We start from the raw sequence: 15824 nt of genomic DNA, 5'->3' as shown, positions 1-15824 counted from the left end.
CTGCCTCATTCACAGCCACTTCCCAGAAGTCCTGCCTCATTCACAGCCACTTCCCAGAGGTCCTGCCTCATTCACAGCCACTCCCCGGGGGTCCTGCCTCATTCACAGCCACTTCCTGGAAGTCCTGCCTCATTCACAGCCACTTCCCGGAAGTCCTGCCTCATTCACAGCCACTTCCCGGGCATCCTACCTCATTCACAGCCAATTCCCAGAGGTCCTGCCTCATTCACAGCCACTCCCCGGGGGTCCTGCCTCATTCACAGCCACTTCCCGGAAGTCCTGCCTCATTGACAGCCACTTCCTGGAAGTCCTGCCTCATTCATAGCCACTTCCCGAAGGTCCTACCTCATTCACAGCCACTTCCCGGGGGTCCTGCTTCATTCACAGCCACTTCCCGGATGTCCTGCCTCATTCACAGCCACTTCCCGGAGGTCCTGCCTCATTCACAGCCACTTCCCGGAAGTCCTGCCTCATTCACAGCCACATCCCGGAGGTCCTACCTCATTCACAGCCACTTCCCGGGGGTCCTGCTTCATTCACAGCCACTTCCCGGGGGTCCTGCCTCATTCACAGCCACTTCCCGGAGGTCCTGCCTCATTCACAGCCACTTCCCGGAAGTCCTGCCTCATTCACAGCCACATCCCGGAGGTCCTGCCTCATTCACAGCCACTTCCCAGAAGTCCTGCCTCATTCACAGCCACTCCCCAGGGGTCCTGCCTCATTCACAGCCACTCCCCGGGGGTCCTACCTCATTCACAGCCACTTCCTGGGCGTCCTGCCTCATTCACAGCCACTCCCCGGGGGTCCTACCTCATTCACAGCCACTTCCCAGACGTCCTGCCTCATTCACAGCCACTTCCCAGGGCTCCTGCCTCATTCACAGCCACGACCCGGGGGTCCTGCCTCATTCACAGCCACTTCCCGGAGGTCCTGCCTCATTCACAGCCACTTCCCGGAAGTCCTGCCTCATTCACAGTCACTTCCCGGGGGTCCTGCCTCATTCGCAGCCACTTCCTGGAGGTCCTACCTCATTCGCAGCCACTTCTCGTGGGTGCTGCCTCATTCACAGCCACTCCCCGGGGGTCCTGCCTCATTCACAGCCACTTCCCGGGTGTCCTGCCTCATTCACAGCCACTTCCTGAGGGTCCTACCTCATTCATAGCCACTTCTCGGATGTCCTACCTCATTCACAGCCACTTCCCGGACGTCCTGCCTCATTCACAGCCACTTCCCAGACGTCCTGCCTCATTCACAGCCACTTCCCAGGGGTCCTGCCTCATTGACAGCCACAACCCGGGGGTCCTGCCTCATTCACAGCCACTTCCTGGAGGTCTTACCTCGTTCACAGCCACTTCTCGGGTGTCCTGCTTCATTCACAGCCACTTCCCGGAAGTCCTGCCTCATTGACAGCCACTTCCCGGGGGTCCTGCCTCATTCACAGCCACTTCCCGGGGGTCCTGCCTCATTCACAGCCACTTCCCGGAAGTCCTGCTTCATTCACAGCCACTTCCTGGAGGTCCTACCTCATTCACAGCCACTTCCTGGAGGTCCTACCTCATTCACAGCCACTTCCTGGACATCCTACCTCATTCACAGCCACTTCCCGGGGGTCCTGCTTCATTCACAGCCACTTCCCGGGGGTCCTGCCTCATTCACAGCCACTTCCCGGGCGTCCTACCTCATTCACAGCCAATTCCCAGAGGTCCTGCCTCATTCACAGCCACTCCCCGGGGGTCCTGCCTCATTCACAGCCACTTCCCAGAAGTCCTGCCTCATTGACAGCCACTTCCCGGAAGTACTGCCTCATTCATAGCCACTTCCCGGAGGTACTACCTCATTCACAGCCACTTCCCGGGGGTCCTGCTTCATTCACAGCCACTTCCCAGATGTCCTGCCTCATTCACAGCCACTTCCCGGATGTCCTGCCTCATTCACAGCCACTTCCCAGAAGTCCTGCCTCATTCACAGCCACTTCCCGGGCGTCCTGCCTCATTCACAGCCACTTCCTGAGGGTCCTACCTCATTCACAGCCACTTCTCGGATGTCCTACCTCATTCACAGCCACTTCCCAGACGTCCTGCCTCATTCACAGCCACTTCCCAGACGTCCTGCCTCATTCACAGCCGCGACCCGGGGGTCCTGCCTCATTCACAGCCACGACCCGGGGGACCTGCCTCATTCACAGCCACTTCCTGGAGGTCCTGCTTCATTCACAGCCAGTTCCCGGAAGTCCTGCCTCATTCACAGCCACTTCCTGGGGGTCCTGCCTCATTCACAGCCACTTCCCGGGGGTCCTGCTTCATTCACAGCCACTTCCTGGAAGTCCTGCCTCATTCACAGCCACTTCCTGGAGGTCCTACATCATTCACAGCCACTTCTTGGGGGTCCTGCCTCATTCACAGCCACTCCCCGGGGGACCTGCCTCATTCATAGCCACTTCCCGGGGGTCCTGCCTCATTCACAGCCTCTCCCGGGGGTCCTGCCTCATTCACAGCCACTTCCCAGAAGTCCTGCCTCATTCACAGCCTCTTCCCGGATGTCCTGCCTCATTCACAGCCACTTCCCAGAGGTCCTGCCTCATTCACAGCCACTTCCTGGGCGTCCTGCCTCATTCACAGCCACTTCCTGAGGGTCCTACCTCATTCACAGCCACTTCTCGGATGTCCTACCTCATTCGCAGCCACTTCCCAGACGTCCTGCCTCATTCACAGCCACTTCCCAGACGCCTGGCTCATTCACAGCCGCGACCCGGGGGTCCTGCCTCATTCACAGCCACTTCCCAGGGGTCCTGCCTCATTCACAGCCACTTCCTAGAAGTCCTGCCTCATTCACAGCCACTTCCCAGAAGTCCTGCCTCATTCACAGCCACTTCCCAGAGGTCCTGCCTCATTCACAGCCACTCCCCGGGGGTCCTGCCTCATTCACAGCCACTTCCTGGAAGTCCTGCCTCATTCACAGCCACTTCCCGGAAGTCCTGCCTCATTCACAGCCACTTCCTGGAGGTCCTACCTCATTCACAGCCACTTCCCGGGGGTCCTGCTTCATTCACAGCCACTTCCCGGGGGTCCTGCCTCATTCACAGCCACTTCCTGGAAGTCCTGCCTCATTCACAGCCACTTCCCAGAAGTCCTGCCTCATTCACAGCCACTTCCTGGAGGTCCTACCTCATTCACAGCCACTTCCCGGGGGTCCTGCTTCATTCACAGCCACTTCCCGGGGGTCCTGCCTCATTCACAGCCACTTCCCGGGCGTCCTACCTCATTCACAGCCAATTCCCAGAGGTCCTGCCTCATTCACAGCCACTCCCCGGGGGTCCTGCCTCATTCACAGCCACTTCCCGGAAGGCCTGCCTCATTGACAGCCACTTCCCGGAAGTCCTGCCTCATTCATAACCACTTCCCGGAGGTCCTACCTCATTCACAGCCACTTCCCGGGGGTCCTGCTTCATTCACAGCCACTTCCCGGGGGTCCTGCCTCATTCACAGCCACTTCCCGGAGGTCCTGCCTCATTCACAGCCACTTCCTGAGGGTCCTACCTCATTCACAGCCACTTCTCGGATGTCCTACCTCATTCGCAGCCACTTCCCAGACGTCCTGCCTCATTCACAGCCACTTCCCAGACGCCTGGCTCATTCACAGCCGCGACCCGGGGGTCCTGCCTCATTCACAGCCACTTCCCAGGGGTCCTGCCTCATTCACAGCCACTTCCTAGAAGTCCTGCCTCATTCACAGCCACTTCCTAGAAGTCCTGCCTCATTCAGAGCCACTTCCCAGAGGTCCTGCCTCATTCACAGCCACTCCCCGGGGGTCCTGCCTCATTCACAGCCACTTCCTGGAAGTCCTGCCTCATTCACAGCCACTTCCCGGAAGTCCTGCCTCATTCACAGCCACTTCCCGGGCATCCTACCTCATTCACAGCCAATTCCCAGAGGTCCTGCCTCATTCACAGCTACTCCCCGGGGGTCCTGCCTCATTCACAGCCACTTCCGGGAAGTCCTGCCTCATTGACAGCCACTTCCTGGAAGTCCTGCCTCATTCATAGCCACTTCCCGGAGGTCCTACCTCATTCACAGCCACTTCCCGGGGGTCCTGCTTCATTCACAGCCACTTCCCGGATGTCCTGCCTCATTCACAGCCACTTCCCGGAGGTCCTGCCTCATTCACAGCCACTTCCCGGAAGTCCTGCCTCATTCACAGCCACATCCCGGAGGTCCTGCCTCATTCACAGCCACTTCCCGGAAGTCCTGCCTCATTCACAGCCACTCCCCAGGGGTCCTGCCTCATTCACAGCCACTCCCCGGGGGTCCTACCTCATTCACAGCCACTTCCCGGGCGTCCTGCCTCATTCACAGCCACTCCCCGGGGGTCCTACCTCATTCACAGCCACTTCCCAGACGTCCTGCCTCATTCACAGCCACTTCCCAGGGGTCCTGCCTCATTCACAGCCACGACCCGGGGGTCCTGCCTCATTCACAGCCGCTTCCCGGAGGTCCTGCCTCATTCACAGCCACTTCCCGGAAGTCCTGCCTCATTCACAGTCACTTCCCGGGGGTCCTGCCTCATTCACAGCCACTTCCTGGAGGTCCTACCTCATTCACAGCCACTTCCCGTGGGTGCTGCCTCATTCACAGCCACTCCCCGGGGGTCCTGCCTCATTCACAGCCACTTCCCGGGTGTCCTGCCTCATTCACAGCCACTTCCTGAGGGTCCTACCTCATTCATAGCCACTTCTCGGATGTCCTACCTCATTCACAGCCACTTCCCGGACGTCCTGCCTCATTCACAGCCACTTCCTAGACGTCCTGCCTCATTCACAGCCACTTCCCAGGGGTCCTGCCTCATTCACAGCCACGACCCGGGGGTCCTGCCTCATTCACAGCCACTCCCCGGGGGACGTGCCTCATTCACAGCCACTTCCTGGAGGTCCTACCTCATTCACAGCCACTTCCCGGGGGTCCTGCTTCATTCACAGCCACTTCCCGGAAGTCCTGCCTCATTGACAGCCACTTCCCGGGGGTCCTGCCTCATTCACAGCCACTTCCCGTGGGTCCTGCCTCATTCACAGCCACTTCTCGGAAGTCCTGCCTCATTCACAGCCACTTCCTGGAGGTCCTACCTCATTCACAGCCACTTCCTGGAGGTCCTACCTCATTCACAGCCACTTCCTGGACGTCCTACCTCATTCACAGCCACTTCCCGGGGGTCCTGCTTCATTCACAGCCACTTCCCGGGGGTCCTGCCTCATTCACAGTCACTTTCCGGGCGTCCTACCTCATTCACAGCCAATTCCCAGAGGTCCTGCCTCATTCACAGCCACTCCCCGGGGGTCCTGCCTCATTCACTGCCACTTCCCGGAAGTCCTGCCTCATTGACAGCCACTTCCCGGAAGTCCTGCCTCATTCATAGCCACTTCCCGGAGGTCCTACCTCATTCACAGCCACTTTCCGGGGGTCCTGCTTCATTCACAGCCACTTCCCGGGGGTCCTGCCTCATTCACAGCCACATCCCGGAGGTCCTGCCTCATTCACAGCCACATCCCGGAGGTCCTGCCTCATTCACAGCCACTTCCCGGAAGTCCTGCCTCATTCACAGCCAATCCCCGGGGGTCCTGCCTCATTCACAGCCACTTCCCGGATGTCCTGCCTCATTCACAGCCACTTCCCGGGGGTCCTGCCTCATTCACAGCCACTCCCTGGTGGTCCTACCTCATTCACAGCCACTTCCCGGATGTCCTACCTCATTCACAGCCACTTCCCGGACGTCCTGCCTCATGCACAGCCACTTCCCGGACGTCCTGCCTCATTCACTGCCACTTCCCAGGGGTCCTGCCTCATTCACAGCCACGACCCGGGGGACCTGCCTCATTCACAGCCACTCCCGGGGGTCCTGCCTCATTCACTGCCACTTCCCGGGGGTCCTGCCTCATTCACAGCCACGACCCGGGGGTCCTGCCTCATTCACAGCCACTTCCCGGGGTTCCTGCCTCATTCACAGCCACTTCCCAGAGGTTCTGCCTCATTCAGAGCCACTCCCCGGGGGACCTGCCTCATTTACAGCCACTTCCTGGAGGTCCTACCTCATTCACAGCCACTTCCCAGGGGTCCTACCTCATTCACAGCCACTTCCCGGGGGTCCTGCTTCATTCACAGCCACTTCCCGGGGATCCTGCCTCATTCACAGCCACTTCTCGGGCGTCCTGCCTCATTCACAGCCACTTCCTGAGGGTCCTACCTCATTCACAGCCACTTCCCGGACGTCCTGCCTCATTCACAGCCACTTCCCGGATGTCCTGCCTCATTCACAGCCACTTCCCAGGGGTCCTGCCTCATTCACAGCCACTTCCCGGGGGTCCTGCCTCATTCACAGCCACTCCCCGGGTGACCTGCCTCATTCACAGCCACTTCCCGGTGGTCCTGCCTCATTCACAGCCACTTCCCGGGGGTTTGCCTCATTCACATCCACTCCCGGGGGTCCTGCCTCATTCACAGCCACTTCCCAGAATTCCTGCCTCATTCACAGCCACTTCCCAGAAGTCCTGCCTCATTCACAGCCACTTCCCAGAAGTCCTGCCTCATTCACAGCCACTTCCTGGATGTCCTGCCTCATTCACAGCCACTTCCCAGAGGTCCTGCCTCATTCACAGCCACTTCCGGGGGGTCCTGCCTCATTCACAGCCACTTCCCGGAAGTCCTGCCTCATTCACAGCCACTTCCCGGAAGTCCTGCCTCATTCACAGCCACTTCCTGGAGGTCCTACCTCATTCACAGCTACTTCCCGGGGCTCCTGCTTCATTCACAGCCATTTCCCGGCGGTCCTGCCTCATTCACAGCCACTTCCCGGAGGTCCTGCCTCATTCACAGCCACTTCCCGGAAGTCCTGCCTCATTCACAGCCACTTCCCGGGGGTCCTGCCTCATTCACAGCCACTTCCTGGAGGTCCTACCTCATTCACAGCCACTTCCCGTGGGTCCTGCCTCATTCACAGCCACTCCTCCCTGGGGGTCCTACCTCATTCACAGCCACTTCCCGGGCGTCCTGCCTCATTCACAGCCACTTCCCGAGGGTCCTACCTCATTCACAGCCACTTCCCGGACGTCCTGCCTCATTCACAGCCACTTCCCGGATGTCCTACCTCATTCACAGCCACTTCCCAGACGTCCTGCCTCATTCACAGCCACTTCCCAGGGGTCCTGCCTCATTCACAGCCACTCCCCGGGGGACCTGCCTCATTCACAGCCACTTCCCAGTGGTCCTACCTCATTCACAGCCACTTCCCGGTGGTCCTACCTCATTCACAGCCACTTCCCGGGGCTTCTGCCTCATTCACAGCCACTTCCTGGAAGTCCTGCCTCATTCACAGCCACTTCCCAGAAGTCCTACCTCATCCACAACCACTTCCCAGAGGTCCTGCCTCATTCACAGCCACTTCCCAGAGGTCCTGCCTCATTCACAGCCACTTCCCAGGGGTCCTGCTTCATTCACAGCCACTTCCCAGAGGTCCTGCCTCATTCACAGCCACTTCCCGGGGGTCCTACCTCATTCACAGCCACTTCCGGGAAGTCCTGCCTCATTCACAGCCACTTCCTGGAAGTCCTGTCTCATTCACAGCCACTTCCCAGAGGTCCTGCCTCATTCACAGCCACTTCCCGTGGGTCCTGCCTCATTCACAGCCACTCTCCGGGGGTCCTGCCTCATTCACAGCCACTTCCCGTGGGTCCTGCCTCATTCACTGCCACTTTCCATGGGTCCTGCCTCATTCACAGCCGCTGCCCAGAGGTCCTGCCTCATTCTCTGTCATTTTCTTCTATTTCTTCTGTTTTTGGGGCTTTACCAATTCTCCCTGCACTACTTCAGTTTGCACACCAAACTTTGTTCAACTCTATTGTTTTGTGCTCATCACTGTATTTAGTTTTTGAGTTATTATTACACCTTTTGTATCTGATAATAAGCCAATTTCAATGTGGACCTTTGCCCCAGAGAACATGCCTTCTGTGAACACTGTTCCCTCAGATCTGTCTGGGAGCACTGTCTCACATCTCCCCATTATTAAAGCGTTCATTCATCCAGTAACAACAGTTCTGTTTGGCTGGAAAGTTGTTGCCTATAAACTGGCCTATCTAATTGAGGACTGCTGCCGAGAGCACTTGGCGAATACTGGCTCTGTGGAAACTTGCAATAAGTTAATAGTCAGTATCATGCTGTAATGGTCACAATGGAGAGTCACAGTGAACCCTAACAACAGTGTTGTGAACGCCGCAGCAGAAGACCTCAATCTTCATGGGACTGTCAGTGGTTCAACTTAATATCAGAGAATGCATACAGTATACAGCCTGAAATTCTTACTCTTTGCAAACATCCACAAAACAGAGAGAAAAGAAAACCCAAAGAATGAATGACTGAAAAACGTCAAACCCCAAAGCCCCAGTCAATGTTCAAGGACCTGCCATGTGGCTTCTAACTCCATTGAAAGACACCACTACTGTTTCCAAGCCCATGTTTTACAGAGGGGAGGCAGCTCTCCCCCGTGCTGACGGCACTATTTACCTCTCTGCAAAGCTTCACTGAAGATAGATTATCTGCATGGTATTAAGTTGCTGTTTGTGGAAAATAGCTGCTTGCAATTAAGCTGACTACATTCTAGTAAATTTTTAATTTCTGTGAAGTGCTTTTGGGCTGTTCAGAGGTCATAAAAGACATTATATAAATGCAAATCTTTTCTTAAAACTAAAAGTTCTAATTTCTGCACTGGTTAATCTCACAAACTTCGGATCACTCACCTTCTGCCATGGGGAAAAGTCAATGCTCTTCGTTATTTTGAAAGCTTCAATCAAATCTCCCTCAGATATCCCTGCCAAAGGGGCACAGACCCAGTCAGTGAGAAATCCAAGAGTTTCACCTCCAATCCAACATGTGCTGCTCCAGACTGGGAATAAATTGCCAGTTCGAGTTTAAGCAGAGTATGAGAATATCTTGAGGCTGGACTTAATTCAGCAGAAGTATGCTTTGAGTTGGGTTCTTGATAGGAGAAGGGAAGGTCAAGATGACTTCATCCAGTGAGTGTCTGACTGTCTCCTGGCAGGGATGAGTGTGGGCTGTTGAGGAAGTTGTGTCTCACCGGAAGGCAGTATGAATAAGGGGATGCTTTGCCCCTTACAATTTCTGCAGAAGTTTCCTGGTTTTGCTGAGGATGGTGGTGACAAGTAGCAAAGCCACAGTGCTTATTTATTTATTTGTTGATTGATTGAGATATGGCACGGAACAGGCCTCTCCGGTCCTCCGAGACACACTGCCGAACAACCCCTGACTTAACCCTGGCCAAATCACAGGACAATTTACAATGACCAACTAACCTACCAACCGGAATGTCTTTGGGAGGAAACCCACGCAGTCACGGGGAGAACGTACAAACCCCTCACAGGCAGTGGGGGAATTGAACTTGGATCTCCAGTACTGTAAAGCAATGTGCGAACCTCTATGCTAATGTGCCACTAGTCTTGACCTACCAAGGCCTTGAACCTGCGTAAACTGAAGAGGCCTTGAGCTACTTTGGTTTGTTTCCTCCGTTTCCCGCAAGTCCTTGCAGGTCTATATCATTACCTGTGAATACGTGACACCCTTCTTTTTTTCAAATTGTACAGTCCCTGCTTTGCATTGGTACAGACACTTGCCTCTGGCACCCTGAACAAAATATCAGAGTTTGAATGAGCAACATCAAGAATTTTCATCCGTCAAATGTACAAATAGGCCCAAGTCTTTTGCTCCTTCAGCCACATCCAGGACCAAATAATGAGGGTGAACATTCCCAGAAAGTCAGAGGACTAGAAATTCTGCACCCCACACTCCCAGCAAATTAATGCAAGAGTTACAGAACAACAGTAAATGTAATTGGGTTTGTTTTTGCTCACAATTTCATAGGTGGATTCCATTATGTTTAATGTCTGGGACGTCGGAGGTGCTGCTAAAATGGCCACCGTCAATCAGTGCTTCTTCACCGAGAAAGCCTTTTATATAGTGGTGTGGAACCTGGCACTGGGAGAGGAGGCTGTGGCAAACTTACAGTCTTGGCTGCTGAACATTGAGGTAAGGATTTGCCATGGGCAAAACTATAAAGGCACTTGCAAGAAGATGAGGTGCCTGAGGAAACCCAGTGCTGAGTGACATGAGGGAAGGAACTAGCACTATATTAGACAGAGACAATCATGGCAGGGTTATGGGGAATACAAAGACAGGTTCAGAATAAGTGCACCAATAATGACGAATGGTATGGGAAAGTGTGTACAGCTGTTATGATCTTGCTCCTTACTGTCTGTCTGCACTGTATTCTACATTCTGTCATTGTTTTACTTTGTACTGCCTCGATGCTCCGTGTAAAGAATTGATCTGTATGAATGTTATACAGTGCCTATAAAAAGTATTCACCCCACCTTTCCCCTTGGAAGTTTTCATGTTTTATGGTTTTATAACATTGAACTACAGTGGATTTAATTTGGCTTTTCTGACACTGATCAACAAAAACCTCTTTTGTGTCTAAGTGAAAACAGATCTCTACAAAGTGATCTAACTTAATTACAAATGTAAAACACAGAATAATTGATAGAATATGTGTTCACCCCCTTCAAGTTAGTATTTAGTAGATGCACCTTTGGCAGTAATTACAGCTTTGAGTCTGTGAGGATAGGTCTCTTTCAGCTTTGCACATCTGCACACTGCAATTTTTCCCCAATCTTCTTTACAAAACTGCTCAAGCTCCGTCAGATTGCATGGGGATTGGGAGTGATCAGCCCTTTTAAAGTCCAGCCACAAATTTTGAATTGGATTGAGGTCTGGATTCTGGCTTGGCCACTCCAGGGCATTAACTTTATTGTTCTTAAGACATTCTTGTGTAGCTTCGGATTTATACCTGGGGTCGTTGTCTTGCTGGAAAACAAATCTTCTCCCAAGTCACAGTTCCCTTGCAGACTACATCAGGTTTTCCTCCAGGATTTCCCTGTATTTTGCTGCATTAATTTTACTATCTACCTTCACAAGCCTTCCAGGGCCTGCTGCAGTGAAGCATCCCCACAGCATGATGCAGCCACCACCATGGTTCACAGTAGGGATGGTGTGTCTTTGATGATGTACGTTGTTTGACTTACACCAAACATAGCGTTTAGTCTAATGGCCAGAAAGCTCAATTTTGGTTTCATCAGACAATAGTACCTTCTTCCAGCCGACTTCAGAGTCTCCCACATGCCTTCTGGCAAACACTACCGTGATTTCATGTGAGTTGTTTTCAACGGTGGCTTTCTCTTTGCCACTCTCCCATAAAGCTGCGACTGGTAAAGCACCTGGGCAATAGTTGTATGCGCACTCCCTCCCATCTCAGGTGCTGAAGCCTGTATCTCCTCCAGAGCCGTCATAGGTCTCTTGGTGGCCTCCCACACTAGACCCCTTCTTGCAAGGTCACTCAGTTTTTGAGGACGTCCTGCTGTAGGCAGATTTACAGCTGGGCCATATTCTTTCCATTTCTTGATGATTGACTTAACTGCACTCCAAGGGATATTCAATAACTTGGAAATTTCCTTGTATCCATTTCCTTGCTTTTCAATACCCTTTTTGCAGAGTGCTTGGTGTGTTCTTTAGTTTTCATGGTGTAGTCTTTGCCAGGATGCTGACTCACCAGCAGAAGGACCTTCCAGATACAGGTATATTTTTTACTACAATTAATTGAAACACCTTGACAGGTTTTCAACCAAAACAGATTTCCTTTTAACTAATTATATGACTTCTTAAACCAGATGGCTGCACCAGTGATGATTTGGTGTGTCATATTAAAGGGGCCACTTATGCAATCAATTATTTTGTGTTTTATATTTGTAATTAATTTAGATCACTTTGTAGAGATCTGTCTTTACTTTGACACGAAAGAGTCTTTTTCTGTTGGTCTGTGTCAAAAAAAGCCAAATTAATTCCACTGTGATCCAATGTTGTAAAACAGTAAAACGTGAAAACTTCCGGCGGAGGGGGGGGTGGTGAATGATTTTTTAGGGACTGTCCAAGATGGTCTTTTCACTCGGCCTCAGTACATGCAACAATAATAAGCCTATTCCAATTCCAGTTTAAAAGTATGAGGACTCGTGCACAGCTCTAAAGATTTGGGATCTAACTCAACCTCTGGTGCTGTAAGTGTAGAGTTTTCACATTCCCATGTGACTGTGTAGGCTTCTCTGGTTTTCTCCCACATCCCATTGTATTCCAGTAGGTGAATTGGCTGCTGTCAGCAGTGCCTTAGTGTGGATGAGCAGCGGAAGGGTTTGAAAAGTGAGGTGTGTGAGAGAGAACAAACTTCAGAGCTGAGAGCCAGCATTGACTCACTGAATCAAATTACCTTGTTCTTCACTCTAATAAAGGTTCAAAGTACATCTATTATCAAATTATGAATTCATTATGCAACCTTGAGGCTCGTCTCCAAACAGGCAGCCACGAAGCAAAGAAATCGTGAAAAAAAACATTAAAAAGAGGACATCCAAACACCCAAAGTGCAGAGAGATTAAAAAAAACAAATCATGCAAACAATAAATGCAAACAAATCGCGTTCTGAACTGAAGTCCACAAAGAGACTCTGTGCACACGCCCTTCGTTTAGCGCAGAGCCAAATAGTGGGCTGACCCGGCCCATCCCTCGCCTTGGGCCCCGACACCCTGACCTTTTCCGATTCGGCCCAGTGCCTAAATTGTCATCCAAGTATCAGGTTCAGCTGCTTCGATAAGCTCAGGGGCCTGGGCCTCGGCCTCTGCCTCGATTCGGCCTGTACCCGCCCTTTCCGATTCAGCCCAGTGCCTAAATTGTCGTCCAAACATCGGGTTCAGCTGCTTCGATAAGCTCCGGGGCCTGGGTCTCTGCCTCGATTCGGCCCAGTGCTTAAATTGTTGTCCAAACCAATAATAAGTATTTAAGTAAATCTAAATCAAGATTGATTAGCTATAAGCACAAAAAACTGTGTGGGAACAATAATATAATAACAGTTATAAAAATACCTTGTAAAATTCGTGCGGAGTGAATGCTTAATGCTGACAGATGCAGAGTATTTGGTAAAGGTTCGGAGAATGAGAAATGGGAAATAACAAAAGAGAATGCTAGAAATACTCAAGAACAATGCCCAAAAAGCTGGATGAACTCCGCAGGTCAAGCAGTATCTGTGAAGAGAAATGAACAGTCAGTATTTCAGATCAAGGCTCTTCATCAGGAGTGGAAAGAAAGAGGGCTAGGAATGCAAAGGTGGGGAAAATACTCAGATAGGCAGCTTCTGTAACAGGTTAATGCCTCAGTGGAATGCTTTTTAATACCTGCCATATCCTTTTTTTTCCAGTAAGTGCAATCGTGAACAATAGCCAGATCAGAAACGCTGATCAAGTCAACTAGTTCCCAAAGAGAACTCTGATAGGCCAATCAGATGGTTCACTGCTGCTCAGTGATAGAACACAAAAAAAATTGTATGTACCATTTAGAAACCCACTCAGAGGAAACCATCATGTTCTGCGGTTCATTATTACGCTTTTTGAACCTCTTACTTAGTGAATGTCAACTTTCAGAAACTAGCTATTGCCAGGTCCTGTCTTGCGAAATTGAATGTCCAGTCCTTATATACTTCCATCCCCCATCAGGAAGGTCTCAAAGCTCTACGCTTCTTTTTGGATTCCAGACCTAATCAGTTCCCCTCTACCACCACTCTGCTCCGTCTAGCGGAATTACTCCTTACTCTTAATAATTTCTCCTTTTGCTCCTCCCATTTCCTCCAAACTAAAGGTGTAACTATGGGCACCCATATGGGTCCTAGCTATGCCTGCCTTTTTGTTGGGTTTGTGGAACAATCTATGTTCCGTGCCTATTCTGGTATCTGTCCCCCACTTTTCCTTCGCTACATCGACGACTGCATTGGCGCTGCTTCCTGCACGCATGCAGAACTCGTTGACTTTATTAACTTTGCCTCCAACTTTCACCCTGCCCTCAAGTTTACCTGGTCCATTTCCGACACCTCCCTCCCCTTTCTAGATCTTTCTGTCTCTGTCTCTGGAGACAGCTTATCCACTGATGTCTACTATAAGACTACTGACTCTCACAGCTATCTGGACTATTCCTCTTCTCACCCTGTCTCTTGCAAAAACGCCATCTCCTTCTCGCAATTCCTCCGACTCCGCCGCATCTGCTCTCAGGATGAGGCTTTTCATTCCAGGACGAGGGAGATGTCTTCCTTTTTTAAAGAAAGGGGCTTCCCTTCCTCCACTATCAACTCTGTTCTTAAACGCATCTCCCCCATTTCACGTACATCTGCTCTCACTCCATCCTCCCACCACCCCACTAGGAATAGGGTTCCCCTGGTCCTCACCTACCACCGCACCAGCCTCCGGGTCCAACATATTATTCTCTGTAACTTCCGCCACCTCCAACGGGATCCCACCACTAAGCACATCTTTCCCTCCCCCCTCTCTCTGCATTCCGCAGGGATCGCTCCCTACACAACTCCCTTGTCCATTCGTCCCCCCCATCCCTCCCCACTGATCTCCCTCCTGGCACTTATCCGTGTAAGCGGAACAAGTGCTACACATGCCCTTACACTTCCTCCCTTACCACCATTCAGGGCCCCAAACAGTCCTTCCAGGTGAGGCATCACTTCACCTGTGAGTCGACTGGGGTGATATACTGCATCCGGTGCTCCCGATGTGGCCTTTTATATATTGGTGAGACCCGACGCAGACTGGGAGACCGCTTTGCTGAACATCTACGCTCTGTCCGCCAGAGAAAGCAGGATCTCCCAGTGGCCACACATTTTAATTCCACATCCCATTCCCATTCTGACATGTCTATCCACGGCCTCCTGTACTGTAAAGATGAAGCCACACTCAGGTTGGAGGAACAACACCTTATATTCCGTCTGGGTAACCTCCAACCTGATGGCATGAACATTGACTTCTCTAACTTCCGCTAGGCCCCACCTCCCCCTCGTACCTCATCTGTTACTCATTTTTATGCACACATTATTTCTCTCACTCTCCTTTTTCTCCCTCTTGCCCATCCTCTGGGTCACCCCCCCCGTCTTTCTTCCCGGACCTCCTGTCCCATGATCCTCTCGTATCCCCTTTTGCCTATCACCTGTCCAGCTCTCGGCTCTATCCCTCCCCCTCCTGTCTTCTCCTATCATTTTGCATCTCCCCCTCCCCCTCCAGCTTTCAAATCCCTTACTCACTCTTCCTTCAGTTAGTCCTGACGAAGGGTCTCGGCCTGAAACGTCGACTGCGCCTCTTCCTATAGATGCTGCTTGGCCTGCTGCGTTCACCAGCAACTTTGATGTGTGTTGCGAAATTAAAATCGGGTTTCCCCCAAATGAGGAGCTTAATTTTAAGGCCACCCTTATCCTTTTCCACAACCATCTAGACATCTGCAGAGATGTGCTCGTTGTCTCCAGAATGCTCTCACTTTGATGTTGTAACTACTTTGGATTGGATGAGTTGGGCCAAAGGGCCTCTTTCATTCTCTATAACCCTAATCATGCTCTATGACTTGTCCACTTACACTCCCTAAAATTGTGTCGGTTCAGTACTGCCTCTTCTTTTATTGGACTGTCTGCATACTGCCGCAAAAAATTCCCTTGGATGCATTCTAACAAAGTACTCTATCTGTCTCCCTCACTTGTCTCTTTGCCTTTCTGTTCTCTGTTAATCTTTTTGCTGTTGTTTTCCTTTTTGCCCTTTGACTTCCTAAGAAGTTCTTTATATATCTATCTCTTTGCTCTTTCTTTGTTCTGCGGAATGTTTTTTGCATTTGTTTCCATTCTGTTCTTGGTTAATA

The 15824-nt window shown here is 51.8% G+C and overlaps 1 protein-coding gene across 9 annotated transcripts in view; it reads left to right on the top strand.

The window, feature by feature from the left end:
- Positions 1–15824, top strand: part of lrrk1 (leucine-rich repeat kinase 1) — a 282207-nt gene that overhangs the window by 185499 nt on the left and 80884 nt on the right. For all 9 annotated transcript variants that reach the window (XM_063065804.1, XM_063065802.1, XM_063065800.1 and 6 more), the window contains one exon: positions 9915–10079. In XM_063065804.1, coding sequence (XP_062921874.1) covers positions 9915–10079 — 165 coding nt within the window. The remainder of the gene's footprint in view (positions 1–9914; positions 10080–15824) is intronic.

The sequence above is a fragment of the Mobula hypostoma genome, chromosome 13 (genome assembly GCF_963921235.1).
Source record: "Mobula hypostoma chromosome 13, sMobHyp1.1, whole genome shotgun sequence".
NCBI classification, from domain to species: domain Eukaryota; kingdom Metazoa; phylum Chordata; class Chondrichthyes; order Myliobatiformes; family Myliobatidae; genus Mobula; species Mobula hypostoma.
The sequence above is the reverse complement of the archived record's forward strand: the minus strand, read 5'-3'. Positions and strand labels throughout refer to the sequence as shown.